Source organism: Castor canadensis, chromosome 6, assembly GCF_047511655.1.
Source record: "Castor canadensis chromosome 6, mCasCan1.hap1v2, whole genome shotgun sequence".
NCBI classification, from domain to species: domain Eukaryota; kingdom Metazoa; phylum Chordata; class Mammalia; order Rodentia; family Castoridae; genus Castor; species Castor canadensis.
In genome coordinates, this window is record NC_133391.1 from 115,071,547 (window position 1) to 115,098,108 (window position 26,562).

Below are 26,562 nucleotides of genomic sequence, written 5' to 3' on the forward strand. Positions count from 1 at the left end.
GTCCTTTGAATGAGGGTCATGTGAAGGGTGTCAACAGCAGTAGCTTTGCTACCTGGCTTTCCAATATTTTTGTTATTGACAGAGGCAACAACCTTGGATTTCTCTTCCCCAGGGAAAAGAAATCTGCCTTACCATTGATGAAGAGACAAGAGGCCCAACAGTGGGTGAAATGGTCTCTGAGTGACATACTGGAGAGTACAAATTAAGGAATGCTACTTAATTAAAGACAATTAAAGGCAACTGAATTATAACAGTAATTTAAAAATCCCATACACCTAATGTTATAGACTAAGTGTGTCTCCCACAATTCCTAGGTTGAAGTCACAGCCCTAATGTGACTACCCTTAGAGACAGGGCCTTCAAAGGAGGCAATTTAGGTTAAATGAAGATTAGAAGCCCTAATCCGATAGGATTTGTATCCTTATAAGAAGAGGAAGAGACACAGTAGAGCTCTCTCCCCACATTCCACATGCATACAGAGGAAAATCTATGTGAGGAGAGAGCGGAGCATTGGCATACGAGCCAGGAAGACAGGCCTCCCCAGAAACAACACTGACAGCACCTTGATCTTGGACTTCCAGGTTCAGAACTGTGAGAAAATGAATTTCTGTAGTGTCAGCCATCTGCTGTGTGGTATTTTGTTGTTGCAGCCAACAGGCTGATACATCTGAGCTCCTAAGTGTAAGAAAATAATAAATGCACCATCCCTTGCCAAACATAGTATTCTTGGGCCTATTTCATCTCTAGCTGACTGAAGTTTTCTAGAATGGTCATTGAGAGGCCCACAGTTGTTTTAGTTCTTCAGGATGCCCTGGCCAACAGATCACACCATTGATTCATATGTTAGACCCAAAATAATGATAGGAGCACTCTGTTAGACCTGTAAATGCTGTCATTGATACTAGACAGATCCATTAGGGGCAAGTGAAAGGAAGATCACAGGAGCACCTGGATCATACCCCCACTGTGAATCAGGTCAGATTTTAGTGAAACACTTGCTTTCTCTTGGCTTCTGAATGAGCCTCATTTGGCACTGATCTCTAAACTATGGCTTGTGGACTTAACTCTCTATCATTCCATTTATTAAAAAAAATTATGTACCACAGGATGGATGTGGTGGCACATACTTGTAATCTCCGCTACTAGGAAGGTGGAAATAGGATTGTGCTTCAAGGCCAGTGAGGGCAAAGTTAGCAAGACCCTCTGAAAAAACAAACCAAGCATGGTGGTGCATGACTATAATCCTAACTGATTAGGATGCAAATGTAGGAAGATCACAGTCTAAGGTGTGACCAGGCAAAAGCAAACTAAAGCAAAAAGGGCTGGGAGCATGACTCAGGTGGTAGAGAGGTCAACATGCCATAGTCAAAATAAAGTAGCCTTTTGTCTGGAAGTCTCTCTTCCTACCTAAACTTTAAGAGCCTCTAAGATAGCTTTGAAATGGGTGAGGGATCATAGTTTATTGACTGAAAAATATTGCTCTTCATAAAGGAACCATACCCAGTGGGAAGATGAGAACCAATGGAATGATTGGTTACAGAACTGTGGAAGGAACTAGTACTGGGGTTCAAAGTAAGATCTGAACTTAGATCTCCATGGAAGAGGGATCCCAGAGGAATTCTAGAGCCCAGGCAGGCCATGATCATTCTAGATCAACCCAGGTCACCTGATTCAAGGAGGAGTCATGAGCAGGGGACAAGTGGCATGGCCAACAAGCTGAGGATAAAACTCACCAAATGCCTATGCTGGAAGGAGCCTCGGAGAGGTTCTGATGTCCTGGATCTTTCTCTCCCCCTGTGTTCCATCTGCCTGCAAGTCTTGTTAGCTCAACTTAGAAAATGGATTCAGAATCTGACCATTTTTCCCCATCACCATTGCCACCATGCTGGTCTAAGCCGCCATCATCTCTTACCTGGATTACAGTGATGGCTTCCAAGCACATCTCCCAGCTTCACCTGGCTGCCCTCTGGCTATTCTCCAGAAAGAACATGGGGAGCCACTTATCACCTCAGCTGGACCCTACCACTCCCTACCTGGCCCCCGTCACTACAGCAGACACAAGGTCCTGTGCAGTGTGGCCATCTGCTCTCAGCTCCTACAGCCTTCCCCTCACTTCCTCGCCTCTTTGCTGTACTTTGAACACAAGGACAGCACCACCAGGGCCTTTACACCTCTATTCCTCATGCTTGGAATGCTCTCCCCACTTCCTGCAGGCCTTGCCTCGAACATTACCTGACCAAGGAGGCCTTCTCTGACCACCCTATTTAATGGAGCCATATTCTCCATCTTACCTGGGGCAGACCATATCACTATTCCTGTGTCATCTTTCTCCCTAGTGTCTACCATCATTTGATGCTGTCTTTCTTCCTATCTCCCTCTCCTCCCCAACTTTTATTCTTGACTTGGCTCATACTCTAAAAAGTAAAGTCCAAGAATGGAGAAACTTTACCTGCTACATAGTAGATGTATTGCTTGAATAGTGGAGACCTGCTCCTGCTACAGAGAAAAAGCCAGAGGGGGAAGCCACTATCCTAGGCTGCCCTGGTCCTCTCTTGCCATTCATAACTTTCATGGCATTCTAGACTTCAAGCTGCATAGTGGTGGCAGACAAGATTCCTGCAGTCTAAGCAAGTCTTCTAAAGGCAGTAAAGGGGCTTGGGAATGGGCTAAGAAGACCAGCTGTGCCCAGGTAGAGGCACATGGTCATTTGCATGTTTGAAGCATGTTTGAGCAGACAGTACAACATCCCCTCCCTCCCACTCCTGAGGATGTCACTTTACCCCAGAGCTTCCTCACCAGTGTACTGACTGAACTTTTGTAGAAGTAAGTGACAAGACACTGATTCTCCAACTCTGAGGTCACCCATGTAAACACAGGTCTGTACGTGTAGACACCAATGTCCCAGACAATATCACACAGTACCATGTGTATGTATAGACACCAATCCATTCTTCCTCCAAGCCGCCTTCCCTTCTATTCCTTCCACTCTCCTCTCCTGCCCCCACCTTCCTGGTTATTTTCCTCTATACCATGCTCACAGCCACAGGACCTCTCCCGCTGCCACAGAGATCACTGGGTGAACTGTGGCCTTCAGACAGAAGTGATGCCCGCAACACAAGTGCAGCATATTGAGAATCCAAAATGGCCTTCCTTAAATGGAAAGGCCTGCTCAGTAAAAGACAGATGGTGGAAAAGTGGTAGTAGCCACTGTCCCTCTGAAAGTACTATTCTGGGATAAGACTGAGTTTTCTTCTTCAAGACAAAAATGAGTGTTGTGCAAGCGTGCTCTTTGAGCAGCCATGCTGGTCAGTAGGCTGGAAGACAGAAGCTCATCGTTAGCCCTTGATCAGTATTAATTATCTCAGTCTTCATTATATCATTCCATCACTGGCCAGCACAGGTCTAGAACTCTTCCACAACTTTCTAGTGCACTCTTAGGTTACTAAGAGGGTCTTGTGTCCAGTTTTTAAAACAAGATGGACCTTTTCAGCTTTCTCAACAAGTTAATTTTCCTCTTTTTATTCCATTATGGCAACAAAGATAGTCTTGAATTGTCTTTTATGAAAGTCTAAATGGAAGTAGAAAACAGGTGCTAATATCAGAGAAGTCAAGCTGGGCATAGTGGTACCTGCCTTTAAGAATCCCAGCTAGGGTATTGAGGGGGGGGAGCGGGAGGGGGCGGAGTGGGTGGTAAGGGAGGGGGCGGGGGCAGGGGGGAGAAATAAACCAAGCCTTGTATGCACATATGAATAATAAAAGAAAAATGAAAAAAAAAATTGTAAAAAAAAAAAAAAGAATCCCAGCTACTTGGGAGGTAGCGGTAAGAGGATTGAGGTCTGAGGCTGGCCCTGGGCAAAAGTGAGACCCTATCTGAAAAATAAACTGAAAAAACAAGAAGGGCTAGTGGTGTGGCTCAAATGGAGTGCTTGTCTAGCAAGCACAAAACCCTGAGTTCAAACCCCAGTACTTAAAAAAAAGAAAAGGAAAAAAAAAACCCAAAAAAACAGAAGACAAGTCATTTGTTTTCCTACTATGTAATCAGCATGACCTCCTAATGTGTGTACATGGTAAAGAAGTCGTGGCGTGTTAATACATTTATTAGGACCATTATTCTCAGTAATGGTCTAACCTTAGCAATAGAAATGTAGGTCTTCCTTGGAAGGAGGAATTCTTATGTGGAGGATGTGTTAGATGGTTAGTCTCTCACCCCTTACACTCCTCTGCACCTGCAGACCACATGGACGCTGTCAAGGTTTATATTTGTGGCTCTTGGCTCTGGAAGCTGGAATACCCAGAGCAAGTCGCCAGTGCTTACTTGGTTTCTGGTGAGGGCTTTCTTGTTGTGTCATAATGTCTTGTCACATGGCAAGACAGAGCAAGAATGGCAGCTCAGGTCTCTCTTCTTTCCTTATACAGATACTTATCCCACTATAAGGGCACAGAATGTTTTGGGGACAGTGGCTGCTGCATGGGGTCCACCTAGGGTCACTACTCCCTACATTTGAGCACAACATTCCATGGCTGCCCCAACTACAGTTCAAGCAGGCTTAGTTGTAGCTAAGGTCACTGCATCAGAGGACACAAATTATATGGCTTGGTGATGACTACCTGGTGTTAGCTCTGCAGACACACAGAATGCAAGAGCTATGGAGTGCTAGCTTCCTCCACTCAGACTTCAAAAAGTGTCACTGGCCAGGGGTCCCCTGGACAAAGACTTGTCCCAAAGGCAGAGCCCCTACCAGGGCAATGCCAAGCAGAAATATGGGATCAGAGCTGCTGCAAGGGGTCTCCAGTAGGGCAATGCTTGCCTAATACAGCGGCAGGGGTGGGACTGACACCAGGACTCCAGAACTAAAAGAAATAGAATTCCTTTCTTTGTAAATTACTCAATACGGTATTTAGTTACAACAGAAAGCAGACTAGGACATAATGGGAATGTCTATCCTAACTTATTTGACTTCCCAGGCTCATGGCTGGAGGGAAATTTGCCTTGGGATTAATCATGCTTTGACTCTGATTTAGATAAGACTCTGGACTTTAGACTTTTGAATCGGTGTGAGAACAAGTGGAGACTTAGGGGGATATTAAGATGGAATGAAGGTATTTTGCATGTGAGAAGGACATGAATTTTGGGGGTCAAGGGTAGAATGCTATGGTCTGCCTATGCCCCCCAAAATACATGTGTTAGAAACCACATCCCCCTGCAAAAATGTGGGTAAGGGGACTTTGGGGGAAGTTATGCTCACGTGAGTGGATATGCTTTATTAAAAGGCTTTCCAGAGGGAGGGAGTTTGGCCTTTTCACCCCTTCTTTCTTTTCCAACATATGCCGACATAGCATTCCTCTCCTCTGGAGGATGCAGCAACAAGACACCATCTTGGATGCTAAGAACAGCCCTCACCACAACCCAATGTGCTAGCACCTTGATCTTGGACTTGCCCACCTACAGAACCGTGAGAAATAAATTTCTGTTACTTAGAAATTCCTCAGTCCTGGGTATTACTGTATAGCACGACAAGAAGACTAAGACACTAGGTGTCTCACTCTTAAGGAGGCACTCACTCTGAGGATCATGCAAGGGACTATGCCACCAATATGGAAGCTGGGGCCAGACAACACCAGATTTGGGAATGTGTACCTCAGTGTAGGAAGAAGGCTTTAGAGACAGGAAGGAGCTCTAGGTTCCAGTTCTTGCTACTTTTGTTGGATTTCATCACATCTAAGACACTATCACTTTTTCTGACACTAAGAAAAAATGCTGTTCATTAAACAATGACATAATGGCCTAATGACAACCCTATAGGATAGAAGAATTGGTACCAGTCTCTCCCTGCTGTACCAGGGGATTGGGCAATTTCCCCTGCCTTCAGTTTGGTTACTTGACATTTAATAGGTAATTCTTTTGTACTCCTCTCAATAACAAAACAAATCCAGCCTTGTGTACTTGGGGGTAACTTTTTTCTTAAAAGCATTGGGCTGCTGCTTTGCAAAACAGACAAAGCACAACTGAAGTTGCGTCATTTCTGTGTGACAAATATTTGCTTCATCAATATCAAATTTATACCTGTGCTCTATTTCCTTGACTCCCTGTGTAAACAGTAACTTTTTGTTTCAATGCCAAATCACTGTGTAACCTTTAGAGATCATCTTAACCAGCAATTAAACCCAACGCGTACATTATCAACAATGCACTCACCTCCACTGAAAATAACACAAAGAGCTAAAACTCTACACATATTCGCGCACAATGACAAATCCATGACAGCTACTGCCCAGCTAACAGCAATTTATAAGCGCTCCCGGGCCAACCACAGTGGTCATGGGTTCAGACTGGTAATTAATCCACAGGACATGGTGGGCTTTAATCTCTCTTTAGCTACCCACAATTGCACTCTTGGCATCCCTTCACCCACATGGAGCAAGGGGGGGAGAGGGGAGGTGAGAGTGGTGAAGCACCCTGACCAAAGCTGCTGCTTGGTCTTTTATGGGACTGTATATTGTACCAGTCACGCGGGCCCAAGGCCACATGGCAACTCAAAGCAAGCCCAGTCCTGAGGCAGCCCCAGGAATCAATAGCTTCACAGTAATCAAGACAAATGATTCAGCACAGGTACAGAGTAATCCAGTTCATCATGTTTTCAAGGAAAAAGATGATGGGAGAAGGGGAAGTCTGTAGTAGTCTTCCAGGCATTCAATGGGAGAAGGTTCCAGACCTAAGTGTCCCATGTTCTTCACTGCAATCTACTTGCTGATTCCAGTGTCATTAAAATGGGAGAGAGGGAGGGAACATCTCAGAAAAACTGAAATGCTGTTGTTTTAAACCACTGCCAAGCCTAACTGCCTCAACTATAATAGGATAATAACCAAAAGAAGCTATTTAAGGAGACAGAACTTTTCTTGCGTGTGTGTGTATGTGTGTTTTTGGAGGGGGTCCAAATTCTCATTGGGAACCTATGGCTTTGATATGCATAAGATGTTGGAGTTTTAAAAATTTAATGTGACTACTGTCATACGAAGAAATACATGTTTTCTGGGTATGTCACAGGCCCTGGAACACTTATGTATCACAACCTCTGGGTTGTCTTGGCCCTAAAGCAAGTGTGGGACACAGTTCACTGGGTCTGAAGGGCTCCACGAGTTTCTGAAGTTGCAAATAACAATAGCCACCATAAGGCTGGTACAGTGGTGCACATCTGTAATCCTAGCTACTCAGGAGGCAGAGACAGGAGGATGGCGAGTTTGAGGCTAGCCCATGCAAAGGTAGTAAAACCCTATTTTGAAAACAAAAATACACACACACTAAAAAACAAAAGGAATGAAGGCATGGATCAAATGGCAGAATATTTTCCTGCCAGGGATGAGGCCCTGGGTTCAATCCTAAGTACTGAAAAAAAAGTTCTTACCCTTTACTATATGCCTTTTACAAACCTTATTTAATTAGAACAATAACCCTGCAAAGAAAGTATTTCTCTCCCCATTTTACACGTGAAGAAACACTGTGGACAAGTGGTGGAGCTGGGATTAGAACCCAGACAGCTCATGCTCTCAACCACCATGTTGGCTATCTGTCTTCTCGAGTCACCCTTCTCACACTAGTGCCATTGGCATTAATGAAAGTAGCAACATGAGCCCCTTAACTGACACCCAAGGAATTTAGAAAATTACATTTTTTGTTAAGAAATGAGGGTGGGGTCTTTGGAGACAGATGTGATTTAAAGAGGAAGATGACTTCATAATGTCAAATAAAAATGAGGTGACTATACCTCAGTAGGTGCTGTCTGACAGAGTGCATTATGGGCTGAATTGTGTCTCTCAGAAATTGTATGTGCAAGTCCTAACTCCTAGTACCTCAGAATGTGACTATTTTCAGAGCATCTTTAAAGAAGAATTAGTGGTCATTAGAGGTCATTAGTGTGGACCTTAATCCAATGTGAACAGTATCTTTATAAGAAGGGATTATGACACAGACACACAGAAGAAAAACTGTGTAAAGATACAGGGGAAAGATAACCATCTACAAGCAATCTACAAGCCAAGAAGTGAGGTCCTCAGAAGAAACCAATTTTGCTGGTACCTTGCTCTTGGAATTTTAGCCTCTAGAACCAAGGAGTAGATTTCTCCTGTGTAAGTCACCAGCCTTTGGTGTTTTGTTATAGTATCCCTAGGACACAAATACAGAGCACTATGTAATAATCATTTCTTTTTCTTTGACACACAGGAAAGCAAGGTGTCCCTGTGTCTGTGTGTCTGGGTGAGGTCCATATGACTAGTTCTCTCCAAAGGACTGGAACTAAAAGAAATACGCAAGTAAGAACAGAAGCTTGTTTCCCACTATGTTTATCTCCTCTCCTTCCCAGCTATGGGACCACCAAGACTACATGTTCTCATAGTGTAGTCACAAGAGGGCAGAGCTTCTGTCAACCTGGCTCCCTGCATGACTGTGTGGAGCAGGCACTCTTCTAACCTACTTTGGATATAAAATGTTAGTGAGAGGTAAACCTAATTTAAGGCACTGAAGTTTCAAGGTTGATTTAGAGTCATTATAACTCTAGCACAGACACTTTGTACACATAAATCTACCTCACAAAACCCAGGGTACCAGAAATAAATAGTCCTGGAGTTCATGTTGTATTCAGTGAACCCATACTAAATAATTGTTTTTGTAGATTAAAAAATCCATCAAATACAGACAATTTCATTTGTTCCACCTCTAATTGTACCTGTTTGCAGAATCTCACAGTTAGAAAAGACCTTGGTAACCAAAAATCTTACCACTTTCAGTATACAGATAATACTCACAAACCCCTTCAGAATAAATGATTTACCAAATTCCAAAACCATGTCAGTGGAAGGCCTGGATCCAAAATCAGAAATTGCATTTGTTTTGGAAAGGCAAGTTGGCAGTATGTAGTAAAAAATATCTAAAATAACTGTGCCTTTTTGTACAGCAATGCCACCCCAGGGATTAGTCCATCAGAAATGTCTCAACAGTTATGCAGAAATATGCAAACAAAGAAAAATCCACATAGATAAGTATATGAAGATCCACTATGCTACTAATACATGTGATAATAAAAATTTAGAGATAATCCAACTGCCCATTCACAGAGAACTGGTTAATAAATTATGATTCATCCCTCTGAATTAAATCTATATAGTTAAAAAGAGGTCAATCTCTTAGCAGACATGAAAAGATACCCAAATCATGTTGATAAAAACAAGAAAAATCTAAGTAGAAAAAGAAGATTGCCACTCATAAAAGATGTTTTAATTTAAATGCACTGAGGCGTATAAAGTATCTGACACTTAGCAGGCACTTTTCACCCTCTGTTCCTATTCCCTCTTTCACTGTGCTTAGATCTTTGTAAATAAACACAGCAAGCTGGCCAAGTTCTACCATAACTAGCTGTGTGTTCTCAGGCAAGAAGCTTCAGGACTGTCATCTGTAAAATTGGAAGAAAAAACCCTTAGCACTGCCTCCAGGTGCTGACAGCATTACAGGAGACTGCACAGAAGCTAGGACAATGTCTAGGTCATAGCAAGTATTTAATGAATATCCACAGTATGACCACAGTCATCCTGAAAACCGGAGAAATGAGATTTCTTGTGGCTTGTGTTATTTTGCTTCTGCTCTTTTATCCCTTTAAAAACTTACCTAGTGAAAAACTATAAACCATCCTGCTTATTTCCCATCCTGAAATTAAATGAAAAAGTAATGGGTGTTTTTTTTTTCTTTCTTTTTTCAAGAGTAGTATCACACTAAGCTCTAGCAATATTAGGCATTTCGATATTTAATGTAGCTTCTAAAGAGAATTTCATTATTTCATTACCAAACTGATAAACTACTTTTCTGAGAAGTTAATATTAACAGAGTCATTCCCAGGTAAGTTACTTGTTTCTCAAGTGTAACTTAAGGGCCTCCAGGAGATAGCACCATGCTGGGCCCTCTTTTATTGAAGGCTCACAGGCAGGTTCTTCACTCAGGACTGCAGGAGGGTGGCTAGACTAGGGTCTTTCTTCTCAGTGCCCAAAATGGATCTCTTCCTTCCAGGGTTACACAATCAAGCTCATTTTCAACCAGGACTTTCTAAGTAAGGCCCTTCTAAGTATTAACTAAACCAGTTAGGCTTATTTCCACAGACATTAAGCCTGAAAGATTTGTGTCACTCTGCAAACAGATTGGAATTAAAATTCAATTCACCCACAGTCCTGATCTACTATCTCTTTAGTCCATGAATGCTGCTTGGAACTCAGCACAATCTGTAGCAAGGCTGCAAAGAACTAGTGGGCTGCAAAGAATTTGGCACCTCCTGACAGAGTGGACCCCAGACCTGAGGGTTCCCTGTGAGCCTTTGTGGCAGCTGAGGCCAGGACAGATATGTGGCTTGTGGGTTTCATAGTGGGCCAGGCACAGCTGGGGCTGGAACCCAACTCCTGCTTCTTATTCCCTGCTCTTCCCGCTGCTGGTGTATTATCATTCTTTCGTTTTGACTTCTTGGAAAACCAAGCCTCTGCAAAGTTAAAATAGCTCATTCAAGGTCAGAAGGGCAGTCAAGCAAGAACTGGCAAACCAGATTATAAAATCCTAAAGGCCGGGTCCTCTGCCCCCTCCTCCCAGTGCCTATGTAAATGTTTTTGTTGATTGTCACCCAACAAGCAGAGGACGGCTCTACTAAGTTAACACTACACGTTTGAACTTCAGGTTCAGTCAGAACCCGCAGAGCAGGCACGCCACTCCAGTGCACCTGACCTGGGAGCCTGCTAAGGTGTCTGGGGCAGAACCCACAGCTCAACTGCGATGGTCTTCCGGTCCTAGCAAGCAGATCGCCCATGAGAGGTGGGCTTCTTTTGTGTGTGTGGCGCCATCAACCTGGAATCAGTGAACTAGTGCCAGGATTGTGCCGAAAACATTATGGATGGGCACCGCTAGCACTGAGGGAACAAGGAGCTGGTTGACGGCTCAAGATCCCTAAGTCAAGATTTTGTAATGGCTGGCGCAAGCCTCACTACCCACAGAAGTCCGAGGGACCGAACTGACACGGTCCTGGTAACGAAGTGCATTTCAGGTGACAATGACCCCCTAGCAGGACGCACCCAAATTCAGAATGGCAGCCGCTTGCTTAGCTTTGGATTTAGCGTCCCTCCCTACGTAGCAGACCTTCCTTACGGTCACTTTCCTGCTACCTCGCGACGTGAGACCCTTTTTTGTTCGCAGGCTCCCTCTCTCGAGCGTGCCTCCTGCTCCACACGTCCCTCCCCACGGGAGTGGAGGCAGGTGGTTCATCCTCACTCTGGGTCTGTCCCCTCAGCAAGCTTCTGGGGAGAGAAGGCGAAGGCGGGGTGGGACCCCGGGATGACGGGGTCGGGACACCAGAACAAGGCTCTGGAGCGCGCATGCACAGCCTGCACCGGCACACGCACCCCGGGCTGGGGCTGCGGTGGTTCGTTTCCCGGGTAAGGAGGTAGCTGTGGAGCCACTGCACACACGTGGGAGGACGGGGGTCGCAGGGGGGGCGGGGAAAGAGCGTGGGAAACGCGGCGCGCAACAGGAGGCAGTGGGACCGCCGGACGTAGACGCCACTGGGGGAATTTATTGTTACTGGAATTACAGGCCAGATGGTTGCACCAGACGCTCCAGGTGCTTCCCACCTGGGAAGGAAGAAGGGAGCGGGCACCAGAACCTGCAGAGAGTGCGGGGGCGAGGGGGGAGGTGGAGGGAAAAAAAAAAAGCCTTCTCCAAGTAGCTCGGTGTTTGAAACCGGGTCCTAGGTACTGCTCGGGGCTTGTGCCTGCGCACCCTGTGCGTCCTGCCCTGCTCACCCCCGCGTCCCGCGTCCCGGTGCCCAGGGCCCGGGAACGACCTCGACCCTCGCGGGGGACTCACCTGGCGCGCGGGCGGCGGGCGACGCAGCTGGTCCATGCCCGCGGGGAGCGGCTGCTGGCGTCCCGGCGGTGCCCGTGCCCGTGCCACGCGCCGCAGCCCCGCATGGAGCACACGGGGCTGGCTCGCCTCTGCCCCGCGTACCTGGCCGCCCACGTGAAGGGTCCGATCGCTCCTAGGGACTCCGGCTGCCAGACTGAGCCTCCACTCGCCTTCACTCCCCAGACACGTCCGGAGGCCAGCGGGTGCCTGGGTCCTAGCGCCCCTACTGGGGTGTGGAGCCCCGACTTTGAGCCCGCTTAGCGTCTCCCCAGTTACTCCGCTTCAAACGACTCCTCCCTGGCCCTCGAGGGAAAGTCGAGTCTCGCTGCAGCTGAGCCTGCTTTCTTGGGACTTGGGATTCCAAGCATCCCTTTAAATGTGTCCACCGTTCTCCTCTCTCCCCTCGTTGGGTGAGACTTTACCCCCAAGAAAACGCTGAAGGATCAGGTTTGTCTGATATATATTTAAAATGCATGAGTATTTGATATATCTATATATAGCAAAGATCGTTCTTCCTCAAAGTAATAGAAGCATATTGAAATGACTCTATAAATACACGTTATTTTGCTTGGGGGGGGGCAGTTATCCCTCAGTCTTAATTGTGTGGACAAATTGCAAACATGAGTCATAAATGTATCAATTCAAAGCCCTCCCCTTCCAGCTCACTAGCACTCCCCCTCCACCCCCACCATTAAACTGTTGGAGCTGGAATCATTAAAAGTCTAAGCAATTACTATGAAGCTTTTAGATACTTTCAAACAGTAACCAAGTGTACCTAATTAAATGCCTGGCATCTTGCTTGCGGTTATCCCTACGGTGCCCATACCTGGCTCCTCCAAGGCGGAGAGATTTCTAACAAAGACCTAGACAGCCTTGGCAAGGGCCTTTTCTTTCTCAGCTACCCACAGGGCTGAGTCAGTCCAGCTAAAACCAAGCTCAAACAATCTGTTCCTGTCGACATTCTCATCCTGATGAAATTTCTAATGGCAGACTAAGAAAACAAGTCAGTTTTTTAGAAGTAAGGCCTACTTCATTAGGCATAGAGAGAAAGAGAAGAATTATTTTGGTTTCACTTAAACTATAAAGTCCTACCATAAAGCATAATAGCTGTATTATTATAGCCTTTATGGTCTTTTTCTAGGCCTCAAAGCATTTTTCCACAAAAGCATTCCTTCTTGTGTGAATAGATTCTAAGATATACCCCCAATTGTCCTCACCTCCTATGTTCAATCCCTGTATCATAACCTCCTCCCGAATGTGGGTGGAACCTGTGATCAATGAAATATGGCAAAGGTGATAGAGATGTCACTTCAGAGATGAGGTTAGAGAATCTTGCCAGGAGACTCTGCCTGTTGCTGGCTTGAGAAAGCAAGCAGCCATATTGGGAGGCCCAGATAACAAGGAACTGAACTTCTAAGAAACTAAGGCCTTGGGTCCAATAGACTGAAGAGAGCTAAATCCTGTCAACAACCAGAGGACCTTAAGAACGAACTGTTCCCCAGCTGAGCCTTGAAATGACATTGCAACCCCAGCTGACATAACAATAGTAGTTTTCAGATAAGATCCTAAAGCAGAGCATCCAAAAAGGCCATGCCCAGACCTCTGACCCACAGAAACCATGACAGTAGTGTAATGTTTCAAAGCACTGTATTTGTGGTGATTTATTATGTAGCAATAACAAAACTAATATACTTCTTTCCACAGATTGAAAAATGTGGAAAAGGGACTCCAGGTAGAAGGACAAAGGCCATTTAAATTAGCAGTATAATCGGTCATTATTTCATATTCATAACTTTCTAGGTCCATACAGACAAGGAAAAACAGAATAGCAAAAAAAAATCAGAAGGTAAATGATGATTTTGAAGTTGAGATTTGATGGAGAATAAGGCAAAAGAAAAATCTTGCAAGTAAAAGAACAACTTGAATTAATCCAAGGACAGGGTAAATTGACCCAAGTGGAAAAAAAATACAAATGTTTTTAGAAAGAGTAAATAAAATGAAAACAAAAAAAGAAAAACAACAAAGAAATAATGGGGAAGGGTAAATGTAAAGGCACCAAGTCCTCTGAATCCCTTTTCTAATTTTCTATAAAAGAAAAATGAAAGTCATATTATTTGTTCCTCTGAGTGTGGGAATTTTCCAGAAGAGCTCTCAAGAAGTGCTAGGAGGATGTCTGTCTGTGTTCAGTATGTGCATCAAATAATCCATTGTCCCTAGGAAAGTACATAAAAATAGACAGCACCTCAACACTCTTAGCCGGAGTTCTGAGGGTTTGCACATCTTGTTAGCGTTTAAGTGTCTTTGGATGCCTAGCATTTCAAAGTTCTATATTGCATCCCTGCTATGCTATAACAAAGTAGAGCGCAATACTTACCCCAGTGGATATGTATTACCTCCCATACACCTTGAAGGGTACTGCGGAGTGATGTATGTTTTAAAGGAGAAGATGGGAAAAGTAAAGGGAAGGGACACAAAGAACTCAAGCAAAGAAGGAAGGAAAAGAGAAAAGAACAAAAGGCACAGAGTTCCCAGTCTAGCTTGGGGGGGTGGGGCGGGGCAGGATGGGTGTGTCTAAAATTGTGTCATGAAGTTCTGCTCTCACACTCCCCATTGCCCCCTGGACTGGACGTGTCTATGTGTGAGTCCCACCAATGGCTCACAGCGAAGGCTTCCCTACCAAATCTGATTCCTGAAGCTTCTAAGCACTTCAAATTCAAAGCCCAGCCACTCAGTCTTCCTCCTCTCTTGATCTGTGGAACCAGCCAACTAGCATTTCCACTCGAGTGTCACTGTCCCATGTCTCTCCCTTTGCACCCTACTGCCAGGTGTGAAGCAGTCTGTTTGGACCCCAGACAGGTGGAAAGGACCAAGCCAGGTGCAAAGTCAATAGCCTGTGGGTAACTTCAGCTCACCAAAGAATCTGCCTCTCCCTGATAAAGCTGGTAAAGATCTTCCTCTCTTAAATTTGACAGAACTTGAAATTTCCTTATGTGTTTTTTTCTAATTGATTCAACATTGTTTTATTCTAAGTATTGTAAATATTTCTATTTCTGTAACTTTTGTTCTAAAACCTTATGAAGATTTTAATTGTTCATTGGACATTCTCTGCTTCCCACACTGCTTACTTAGGAAGAGTAGCCATTGCTGGGAGGAAATGAAATGGTCAATAAAACCTGGCTTCACCATTTCACAGTTTTGCTAATGGCTCTGTGTATTTAGCTGTTTGGAATATGAGCAGGAGTAAGGTGACTTCTGATGACCGTTGGCTAGTTGGATTTCTGGTGACTCCAGATATGCTGTGGCATCTACCTATTTCAGGCCTATAACTCAATAAGCAGAGAAGTGAAGGAAGAAGGAAGTGTTTTCTCACAGGAGACACAGGAGACCCTTGTTGTCCATGGGTATGTGGTTCTAAGGAGACTGCCATTGAGAAAAAATCATGCATGCTTAGGATGCAGAGTTCAGAGCTATACTGTGGAGACTTGATTCATTTTTCCCATAACATCACCCAACTTCCACTAAAGATATGCTGCCTTTCACCAAATCTCAAATTTCCACTATATCACTTCAATTAAGCACATTCACTTCAGCCTTGCTTTTGGGGCACCCTTTGCTTTTTTGAGAGGCATATTTTCACAAAATTAGGACAGGAAAACACTCAGAAGACCACACAATAATTTTAACACAAGTGAGGACTGACCAAGAGCTTCTCCACATCAACTGAGCTGCATAATATGAGTGAGAATTTAAATTGTCTTGTTTTTGAAATTATTTATTTATTTTCACAGTGCTTGGTCAAAACTGTGTTTAATACATCTATGAATAAGGTGGGGTTACTATAAATAGATGCTAGGTCACTCAGGGTTACCAGAGCAGTGTTTATCTATTGATGACACCATTTTTGTTCCACTAGGAAGGTTAAGATAAACCACTGGTCATTCTTCCTCAAGGACTGAAGGTGTCAAAGGTGCTGACAAGCTGATGCAGATTGAGGACTCATGCTGCCAAGTGCTACTTGTGATTGAGAGTTTCTGGAGAGTTAAGTCCATGTTTACCTTCCATGATCATCAAAGTCACTGGCAGTATATGTTCCCTTGTAATTCATCCATCCAGTTGGCATTATCCCATCATCACCATTCCTATGCCAAGCCAAAGGATGACACAAACAGCAACATAACTATCCTCTGACAATGGAGGGACCCTTCAACAGAGTTTGAGAGGCTACTTGGTGTCAGCTATGTCTTACCTCATTCTAAATCTGTGAGTAGATTCAGAATCCTATCCCCAGTTTTCCTCAATAATCTTGAAATCTCAGACAGGATCATCCAAAGATGCTCAGAGAAAATCAAACATACCCCTGATAGAGTTCTAGTCTAGGCATTTCCCACCCTGGATCCCTGCCCTCAGGATGGACCAAGTCAAAGGGAGAGAGGAATAGGAAGTTCAGAGCAACTTGCAGTTGTCACAGGGATGAGCATTAGCTCTGTTTTGGAGTTAGAAATTTTCAAAGATTAAATGTTGCTAGATGTAGAGCAGTTGAGTAGATAAAGATACAATCTCTGAGACAAGAAAGGGTAGGAAAGGAACAGGAAAGAATGGGTAGGAAATCAAGAGCTCTGCTTTGGCCTTTCCATCCAAGGGAAAATGGCAAGGAGGCTGTTGAATCCCTATCTGGAGCTCAATAGAAAGGTCTGGACTGGAGCCATAAATTTACGAGATATCAGTGTATAGATCTTACTGAGAGCTATGGGGCTGGATGAGGTCATATATGGGGATCAAGTCACCAAAAAGGAGAAGAGAACAGAGAACCACACTCTGGACTGCTAAGTCTTTGCGGTTGAGCAGAAGAGGAGGAGGTGCCAGCAGAGATGAAGAGGAAGGGCCCGCAAGACAGGAGGGAAACCTACAGAGAGAGTGAAACTAGGTGATGTGTCTGCTGATGGAAAAAGCTAGAAAATGGGGGCTCCTGAAAGATTTTACACAAGAAAGACATGGGGATTTGTGTACTATAACTATAAACCAGGTGGGTGAGGGAACCTTGGAGGGGGAAGACCAATGAGTGCAGAGAGATCATTATTAATAATCCAGAAAGAGCTGGTGATAATTTGTATAATTAATATATGCTAAGATAGAAAGGAAGGAAAGAAGGAAAGAAGGAAGGAAGGAAAAAAAGAAAGAAAAGAAAGAAAAATTGCTGGTGAGAACAATGGCTTTAGGAATGGAGGGAGAGGGAAGAAGTTTTTGGTGAAATAGGAACTTGGGAACCCATAGGCTGTATGTGGGTGACTCTGGGATGCTGGGATCTTCCATGAAGACAAGAACAGTTTGGGCAGGAGCAAGCATTGATGGGGAGAAGTTTTGAGGTGCCCAGGAAAGATGTCTAGTGGTTAAGAGGAAACACAGGCCTGCAGGTAGAGGGAAATGTTTATGTTAGAGTTAAAAAGTCAGGCGATAACAATATCCAGATCAGAGAGGAAGCTCTTAGCAGGAGACCTAAGGATCAAGTCTCAAAAATGACTACCATGTTCAAAGTGGGAATAGAGAGAAAGGATGGGTCAAGGAGACTTAAACATTAGAAGACTGGAAAGTAAGAGACTTGGCTTTCAGGCAAGTGGTTGGTCCCAGCATAACTTCTTCCAGGTCAAGGACTGAGTGGTCGATTAATTGATTAATTTATTGGTGCTGGGGTTTGAACTCAGGGCTTTGCTCTTTCCAGACAAGAGCTCTACCACTTGATCCAATCCAGCAGCCCTGAGTGTGTTAATAGTAAAGAAATTTCACCCCAACTCTAGATGCCATAAAGACTGCAAATGGGGGATGTCACATACTAACAGAAGTAAAGCTTGTATAGAGGATGAAATGTACCCCATCTCCCCACATGTACATACACTTAACTGAATAAGATTTCTGGAGCTGGATGGGATTTACCATTCTTTTAAAAACTGGGGGTGGAGCAAGTGGATTAATGAACACCTGCCTTTCCCAAAAATAGTTAAGAATTAAAATGCATTTTTTATTAAATTCTCCCAACTCCTAGCAAGTTTTTTTTTAAAGAGAATAATAGACACAAATTAGGAAATCTCTGCCTCTTGGATTTTGACCTATTCATTATTTCTTTTTTTTCACCCTGTACTTCTCTTCCTCAAATCGTTTCTTTTCCTTCCATTACTAGTCATCCTCCTCAAATACACAAATATCCCAATTAAGAAAACCCCCTTGAATTGAAGCAATGTTGTAACAAATTTTCTCATGTTTTAAAACCAGGCAGCCATCTTCGTGAATCAGGAGAATCGGTATTACACAGGACAGTCCTAAGAACTCGTACCTTATCTTCAGTTGCTAATGACAGAAAATGAAACCAACAAAAGAACATGAACAATCCTCACATTTTCCATTTTTCTGCAAAGATTCAGAGGTAATGTTACTGACCCTCCAAAAAATTCTGTATTGAGGTTTGTCTACAGGGTGCCCAGCCTCACCTCCCAGACCTGTTTTCTGTGCTTTCCAATCCAGACCTCTTCTTCGTGCCCTCTTGACCTCTCTCTCACCTTCTCTACCAAGAACTGGTAATGGTTTTTAGTCAACTGCCGTGCTACCATTTTTAAATTAACAAAACCCAATTAACTGCTCTGATATGGATATGGTTTGAGTTTGTCGCACAAGGGTTCATGTGTTGCCGATGTAGAGGTGGGCCTGAGGCCAGGTGTGGTTACTCACAACTATAATCCTAGCTACCCAGAGGCAGAGACAGAGAGAACTGCAGTTCAAGACCAGACCAAGCCAAAAATTCTCAAGACACCATCTCAATTAATAAACGCTAGGTGTAGTGGCACGCGCCTTGTCATCTCAGCTACTGGAAGAGAAATAGGAGGATCATGGTCCATGCCAGCCCAGGCATAAACTTGAGACCCTAATTGAAAACAATTAAAACAAAAAACACCAGGGGTATTGCTCAAGTGGTAGAGCATCTGCCTAGAAAGCACAAGGCCCTGAGTTCAAACCTCAGTAGAAGTAGGGCCTAGTGGTTAGGTCATTCGTAGGAGTATTGACCTAAGAAGGAGCTGATAGTTCTCATGCAGTCCTGATCAGTTCTTGCAAGAGGGTTATAAAGCAAGAAACTTGGCTGCTCTGCAGCCTCTTTGACTTCCTGTCTTGTTACGTGACCTCTCCCTGGCACATGTGCTCCCACCCTGATGCTATTTGTTGTGAGGCCCTCCCCAGAGCCAGCACCATGCTACCTGGACTTTCAGCCTCTCAAACTGGGAGTTAAATAAACCATTTCTTCTTGTAAGTTACCCAGCCTCAGGTATTTTTATCATAGTATTGGGAAATGGGCTAATGCAATTTGGTGTGTGGGGCGGGGGAGGATGTATCTTCTATGTGTTCAGTGATTGGCTGATGGAACAAAACCTCTACTTGTATTCACTGGTTTATGGCACTTTGGTGTAAATGCATCCAAGCCAAAGTATTACTTCAGCCAGGAATTTGCATTGCAAGCCATTTGCTTACTGAAGTTCTTGTTGGGGGTAGTGGGAAGGGATAGGTGGCTGGTAATGGTGAAAAGATGAGATGGATGCCAAAGATAAATAAAAAAGATGGAAGTCCACCAGTACTCAGCTACCTGCTCTGATACCTCAGGCAGTGTAAAGTGTCCTCTTGTTGCTCCTGCAAGTTCCTACTGTCTCATCTGGAGTTCCTACCTACTAAGCACCTTAAGGGTTGAGCCTGTATTTGAATTATTTTTGGATTCCCAAATACAAAATAATCACCTAGCACATTTTCACTAAATGAATAAATTAATCAATTCATTAAGGTTGGGAGGCAGGAGTTCTAATGTTACTCTTTGGGGGGTTTGGGTGCATTGGGATTTGAACTCAGTGCACTTGCCAGGAGGCCCTCTTCCACTTGAGCTATGCCTCCAGCCCTTTTGCTTTAGTTAATTTTTAAATAGGGTCCCAAGTTTACGCCCAGGCAGACCTGCATGGCTTTCCTTGTAGCTGGCTTGACAGGCACACATCACCAGAAGCAGAAAAGTACACACTGTCAGCCTCTGCTTCTCCTGAGTCTGAGAATGTTAATTCTGACCCTAAGTTTTAGTTTCTTTGTCCTGCAGCTTCCAAACCCACATTTTATGTTGCATAGTGCTCTTGTTGTTTCATTAATCAAGTTGTTCAGACAAATGTTTATTGAGGATCCACTAAATTGCAGATAGAGCGCTGAGCATGGAGGATTCAGTGATGACCAACCTTAGTGAGCTGTCTTTGCCAGACACAACCTCACCATCCATCTATTCATCTGTCCATCCAATTGGCTCCCTTGTTTCTTGTTTTCTTATAAATGTCTGAGGACAACATTGGGCACTGGGAACATATTTTTCAAATGAAGTCCTGCTGTAACTTGAGTTGTTTGGGGGCTCATAACAATATTAAAGTTAGAAAGGATTGTGTTAGAATCTATGATTCCATATCTGATTGCCCCTCCAAATCGGCTCTCTATTCTTCCAGCCCCCTCTACCCTGTGTCCTAGAGGCTGACCTACAGAGACTGTATCAATTGTTCTCTTGCCCTCTGAGGGAGGTGCAGTCAAGCTCAGGTTCAGCCATCTGGAAGCTCCAACCCAGGATCAGGAGCACAGACTAAAGCCGTGTCCCTCCATGGCAGCCCAGAGCTCCTTCTCAGCTCCAGGGTCTGCTTCTTCCCCTGCCCAGTTACTACTCCCCCTCTCTCCAGCCTACAGCTACCGTACCATCTTCTTAACCCTATCCTTGACTACATAATTATGCATTCATCCCTTTCCCAAGTGGGCTCTGATTCCAAACCCAGGTCTTTCACCCCATAGATACAGAATCATAAATTACTTAAGAAAAAGGTTCTATTTCGGTCTGTGGCCTTTACAACTATTTGGAAGCATGTTAACGAGCATATATTGACTGAATTTTTTAAAACTCATCATGAGTTGGACAAAATTATGCCAAGATTAAGGTCCAGACTTAGATGCCAACTGAAACAAGTGTACAAGGAAATGATTGACAAATGTTTAGCATTTCCAATTCCAAGATGTCATAGCTGGTGGCGGGTTCATGTCCAAACTTTACTGTGAGGCTAATATCTACTTACACCAGTTCTTCCCCCAAATCACACCTCTAAACATGGTGAAGTACCACTTCCAAGTGATCTTCATCTTATTCAGCTGTCCTCTACCTGCAACATCTACCCCTACCCTAGTTTCAACGTTCAGTCCCTCTCACTCTACACAGCCTGTGCAAATGGCTTCTTCTCCATGAATGGTCAAGCTGTCTAAGGTTATCCCAATCAGAAAGTAGCTTATTTCCCTCTATTTCCTTGGGGCATTTTGTTTATATTTACTCATATCACTTATTGCCCACATGGGTTAAAATTATTTTTGTTCAGGTATTTTTTGCACTCCCAGGCTTTGAAGGGCACTGAGGACAGAAAAATATCTTGTTTTCCCTTACTGACCTATTGTATTCTTTCAAAAATTGAAATGTCTAACTAAATGTTTTTAAGTACTGGAATTTGAACTCAGGAACTTGCACTGTCAGGTACCACTTCAGCCACACTTCCAACCTTCTAACTAAATGTTTGTTGACTGGATGATGAAATGAACAACCAAAATGATTTGTGCTTGGGATGATATAATTTCTTCTGAGTCTCAGAAGACCATGCATCTTTCACAAATTCATCCAGAAATAGAAAATTCACAAAAGCAAATGGCACTATATTTGAAGAGAAATATTTTCAGATTGTTTCCATATGTGTTTCTATATATAAAAGTTTATGTAATATTTTAAATCAAATTCAACACCATGTGGCCATGTATCTTCTAGAAGTTTATGATGATGATTTAGGTCAGAGCTTAAAACAATAACAAGAAAGTTCTTAAAGGAGATTTGTTCATTTGTCCTCCAGTTCTGCTCATTCTCTGGAAGTTTCCTTGCCATCTATGACCTTCTTTGACTTCCACAGACAGAACTGCATTCTCCCCTGAGTTTTTATTGCCCTTTGTACAGGCCTTGGCTGTGGCTTTTGTTCCACTGCTCTGGTAATTTACATGTCCACTACAGGGTGAGACTCCACTCCTCGTGACCAAGAATCCAGTCTCCTTTACCTCCTCCCCACAACACCTAACATTTACTGGGAGTTCAGTAAATGTGGTCTGAATTGAATTGACTATGTGCCTATTATCAGCATTGGTTCTAAAAACATAACCAATGCTTTCTCTGGGTTAAAATCCTGTCACACTTATGAATCCTATGGCATTGGGTGTGATGGAGGAAAGCACACACACACACACACACACACACACACATGCACAGCTGTTCTGAGAAAGTGGTATAGACATCTATTTGACCAGATCCCAGTTTGGGTTTCACGAATCACCCCCACGTAAACTCTTTTTGCTTGCAGATGCAAGGTAACACTTCAGCCCCAATTCAAGAACATGTCCTCTTAGAGCTAAACTAGATCACTTGAACCAGAGCCATGTTTCAAGTCATGGGAAGGAGGGAGGAGCTAGAATAGCTGGAGGGTCACGCTGTGCTCAGCCCTCGGCATACCACATCACCTTAACTCTCACAATATCTGCAGTCAGCAACTTTTTATCCCATGTTGCAGCAGGATAGCTCAGGGCCAATGGAACAATTCTTCTTAGACACACTGTAACAGGAGGACGTTCTGTGGCAGTGAGTTTAGGACAGGGATGAGGGCTCAGTTTATCTCTAACATCATCACTGTGGTCCAGACACATTGTCTTTCATTCTCAGGAGCCACCCAAGTCTCACGTGGGATGGTCTGCATGTGCTGCTTCCTCTGCCGACTCTGCTCTTCCCTGTCTTTCACCTGGCGAATCCCACCGCCCTGTGGGCAATGGTTCTCACAGTGTGGTGTTCAAACAGCAGCCTCAGCATTGGCCAGAAGCTTTGTTACAAGTACAGATTCTCAGGGCTCACTCAGACCCACAGAGGCGAGGCCTCTGGGGCTGGGACGCAGAGACCTGTGTTGTAACCAACTCTCCTGGTGATTCTGATGCACATTAAGATTTGGGAAGTGATGTTCTAGGCTTTCTCTCAATGGCGCCACTCCAGAGAGGCTTCCTTGGCCCTACCTCCCAATCTGTATTAGGTCCCTGCTGCTGTTCTCTCTCATAATCATATTTATTTGTGACAATCTTAAAATCATATGATAGCCAGTGTACTCTCCTGTTTAAAGTCTGTCTTCCTCACGGGACTATGTATTCTTATGAAGGCAGGGACCATGTGGAGTCTCACATTGTCTGTTGTACCCAGCAGGTACTCAATAAATACTTCTTTATTGGTCAGTTTCTCCTAACCATAGCCTGGTCATGAGCCAGCCTGGCCGCGAGACCTGGAGTGCCTCAATCCCACTTTACCTCCAGCCATAAAAGTACAGCATGAAGACAGCCGAATCCCACTTCTTCTTCACTATCCAGGGTGATTCCTGTATCTTAGCCTCCCTTTTTTTTCCATCCCTTCATGTAAGTGAAGAATGTGACAATTAGTTGTTTATCAATAGCTTGGGGGAAATAATTCCATGAAGCAAGAGAGCATCATTCTTGGCTATATGAGATGTTCAGATTCTCAATAGACTTTAACCACTCTTACCTTTCATGACCAAGAGTTTAAACTTGGTGATACTCTGAAGCCAGACTGTCTTTGGGATGGCTCATTCTTCTGTTTCAGGAATAATGTACATTACTATTGAATCAACACTTGCTTTCTGGCCAGGTATGGTGACACATTCCTATAATCCCAGCTACTCAAAAGATAGAAGCAGCTTCCTGCTAGTTTGAGGCCAGCTAGGGCAAAGTTACTAAGACTCTGTTTCAAAAACAAACAAATAAAATCAAAAAGTGGTAGAGTTCTTGCCTAGCATGCTCTAGGCCCTGAGTTCAAGCCTCAATACTGGAAAAAGAAGAAAAAGAAAAAGGAAGGAAGGAAGTAGGGAAGGAATAAAGGGAGGGAGGGTAAGAGGGAGGGAAGAGGAGAGGAGAGGAGAGAAAATAACAGAAAAGAAAAGAAATTGACTCATTTCCTCCATCTTGGCTTGATTACATAGGTAAGATGCTGGGGCTTCAATTTCCTCTGAAAAAATAACTTTTGATATGCATGATGTCCCCCAATGGCCTATAGCACTATGATGTAAGGTCCCCTCAACAGCAGTGTCACTCATTACTTAGCCTAGCTGAGTCTTCTATGTCACACAAAAACTCCTGGAACAATACTCGGAAGAACCATGAATGGCTGGCAGCTGGGGGCCGTGACAGGGACTGGGCATGGAGGTCAAGGCCAGGACCTTGTCCTAGGGATGCTGGATCATGGCATGTACTCTGTACCGTACCCCAGTGTTTTTCTCCTGAGACAAAAAGCAGGTACACAAGCATTTCCAAGGCAGCCTTAGGGCACAAAACAGCCCTGCCAGGCCTCCCCATCCTCACCCCAGCTCTGTGTTGGGGAGCGCAGACTGGGAGCCAAGTGCCTCTCCATGCCTTCAGCATCTTAACTACAGTGAGCATGTGTCCATGTGTCCATTCAGCATTCAGATTCTCAACATTTGCGTTCTCAGCCAGGGAAGCCTGGCTGGGCTGAGACTCCAGAGCAACCCCACCGTGGGGTTCTCTAATCCTCCAGTCTCAGTAGGGAAGGCCCCCTGTGATGTGCTCATGCTTCAGACGTGCCCACCCCCAATCTCATTTAACCCCACACCAACTCTATGCAACAGGCTCAGTGTCTCCCTTTTACATGTGTGGAAACTGAGGCACCCTTCTAGGATCACAAATCTAGCAAGCAAGGCAGTACTTGAACCCACACCTGTCTGACTATAAGTGTCACTTACTTGTTCCAAACAGCCCTCCAGTGAACCTCTGGAAAGGAATGTCTAAGTAATAATAGCGTTTTAGAGCTCGACAGTTTTATATTGAGACCACCCTCCATATTTTCCTACAGCCATCACCATGGTTTCCTACAGCCTCGCGTTACTCCTGTACTTTTGGCTGTTGAGAATGGCCCATGTCTCATTCCCACCTCCTTACTCTTGGCCCCCATCTCTTCCCCAGTGCCTGGTAAGAAGCACGTGGTAGACCTGGCCAGAGGGAGCATTTGATAGGGGGTGGAAGACGGGCTTTTTAGGATTCATCTAATGTGAGTTTTTCTCATTAACAGAGCCCCTTTCCCAACATCCTACAGTTGTGAGTTAGTGAAAGGTGGGGTACCAGTCAGTATTGAGCACAATCCCTCTGCCTCCATTGCTAGAGAGCAGTGGATTACAATCACCAAAGAAAAGAAACAGGGAAGTATATGGCAACCCTGAGTTAAATGTATGGATAGATTCAGTAAAATATACAGTCGGTTTTGTCGGTGTTACTGGAAATCTTTCAACAAAAACAAAACCAGACAACCAAGGTTCATGTAGTGAAAACTCACTGACACCCATTTCTAAATATCTGGGAAGATTTCAGGTGACAGGTGCTGGCACTGTGCCACCATGCAGGGTGGAGCGGTCTTTGTGCTCCTAAACCTTCAGACCCTGTTGGCACACTAACTGGGAAGGCCTGAGGCCTCTCTTATCAGACTTCTCCATCAGAGTCCTGAGTAACAAACATCTTTGAAACTGAGTACAAGGAAGTCCCATTTCTCTGGGATCAGCTGAAAACTATTGCTACAGAGCTGGCCTGGCGGCCCTACTGGAAGAACAGCAGATGCACGGAGACCCAGGTGGGGCTTTCCTTTCAGGGAGAGAAGAAGGACCTACATTCGAGATCTGTGTCTGGATTTGAGGCCCTGGGAGGTAGTGCAGGGAGGCGACTGCTAGGGCTGAGGCCCCTTGTCCAGCCACAGAGCAAGGATTTGGAGAAAGCCCACTCTGTCCGCTTGCTGAACACACACGCCATTCTCCCCACCGCTGGCTGTCCCCAAAGGCTGTTTGTAGGCACAGACATAACTTGCCTTTGCCCCAACATCCCCTGATCATTTCTATATTTCTTCCAGAGCTATCTCTGCTCCTGAATCTGTCCTGCCCCAGACGAACCCCACCAAGGTACAGGTGTCAGGGAGGCCCCTGCCTGGCAGTTCCGGGTCAGGCAGCTGGAACCATGCTCCTGGAACCAGAGTTCCACTGCATGCCCAGACAGTGATTAGGGCTCTGTGCCCTGGCCTCCTTCCAGCACCTGTGCCAGGAAGGAACAGGCTGTCACAAGTGGGGAGTGGGCAATGGCATGCTTGCAGCTCTGGCTGCTTGGGCAGCCATGCCCTGCAGAAGAGTGCTTCCTCAGAGTCACACATCTCTTAGGATGGACAGCCATTCAAGAGAAGAGAAGAGGAGAGCTGAGGAGAGGAGAGGAGAGGAGAGCACAGGAGAGGGGGCAGTAGGAAGATAGAGATAGACACAGAATCCTGTCCCGTCCCTGGCTTCAAATTTAAAAAACGTTTTTTCCAGGCTCAGACACAAATTCACTTGTCATCACTTGGTTCCTAACAGAGGAAAAATACAATGGAAAATTAGATCCTGTGTCACAGGGTCTAATGTCATGGGTATAAATAAAATGAAAGGCAAGCTTGACGTCAGCAATAAGGATTCTCACATTCCACTCCGCTTCCTCATCAT

At 44.6% G+C, this 26,562-nt stretch overlaps 1 protein-coding gene and 1 long non-coding RNA gene across 5 annotated transcripts in view; one reads left to right on the forward strand and one right to left on the reverse strand.

Annotated features, from left to right (window-relative positions):
• The window catches only part of Pde8b (phosphodiesterase 8B), a 222,960-nt gene extending 210,540 nt beyond the window's left edge, over positions 1–12,420 (reverse strand). Inside the window, exon 1 of one of the 3 annotated variants that reach the window (XM_074077242.1) lies at positions 11,885–12,420. In XM_074077242.1, coding sequence (XP_073933343.1) covers positions 11,885–11,920 — 36 coding nt within the window. In that variant the 5' untranslated portion in view covers positions 11,921–12,420. The remainder of the gene's footprint in view (positions 1–11,884) is intronic. The other 2 variants (XM_074077243.1, XM_074077245.1) reach the window with 2 other exon arrangements.
• The window catches only part of LOC141424180 (uncharacterized), a 38,666-nt gene continuing 23,310 nt past the window's right edge, over positions 11,207–26,562 (forward strand). Inside the window, exons 1-4 of one of the 2 annotated variants that reach the window (XR_012449135.1) lie at positions 11,207–11,454; positions 14,749–14,865; positions 15,837–16,183; positions 18,188–18,338. This is a non-coding gene — a long non-coding RNA (uncharacterized lncRNA). Of the gene's footprint in view, positions 11,455–14,748; positions 14,866–15,836; positions 16,184–18,187; positions 19,194–26,562 lie in introns of those variants that run through there. The other variant, XR_012449134.1, reaches the window with a different exon arrangement.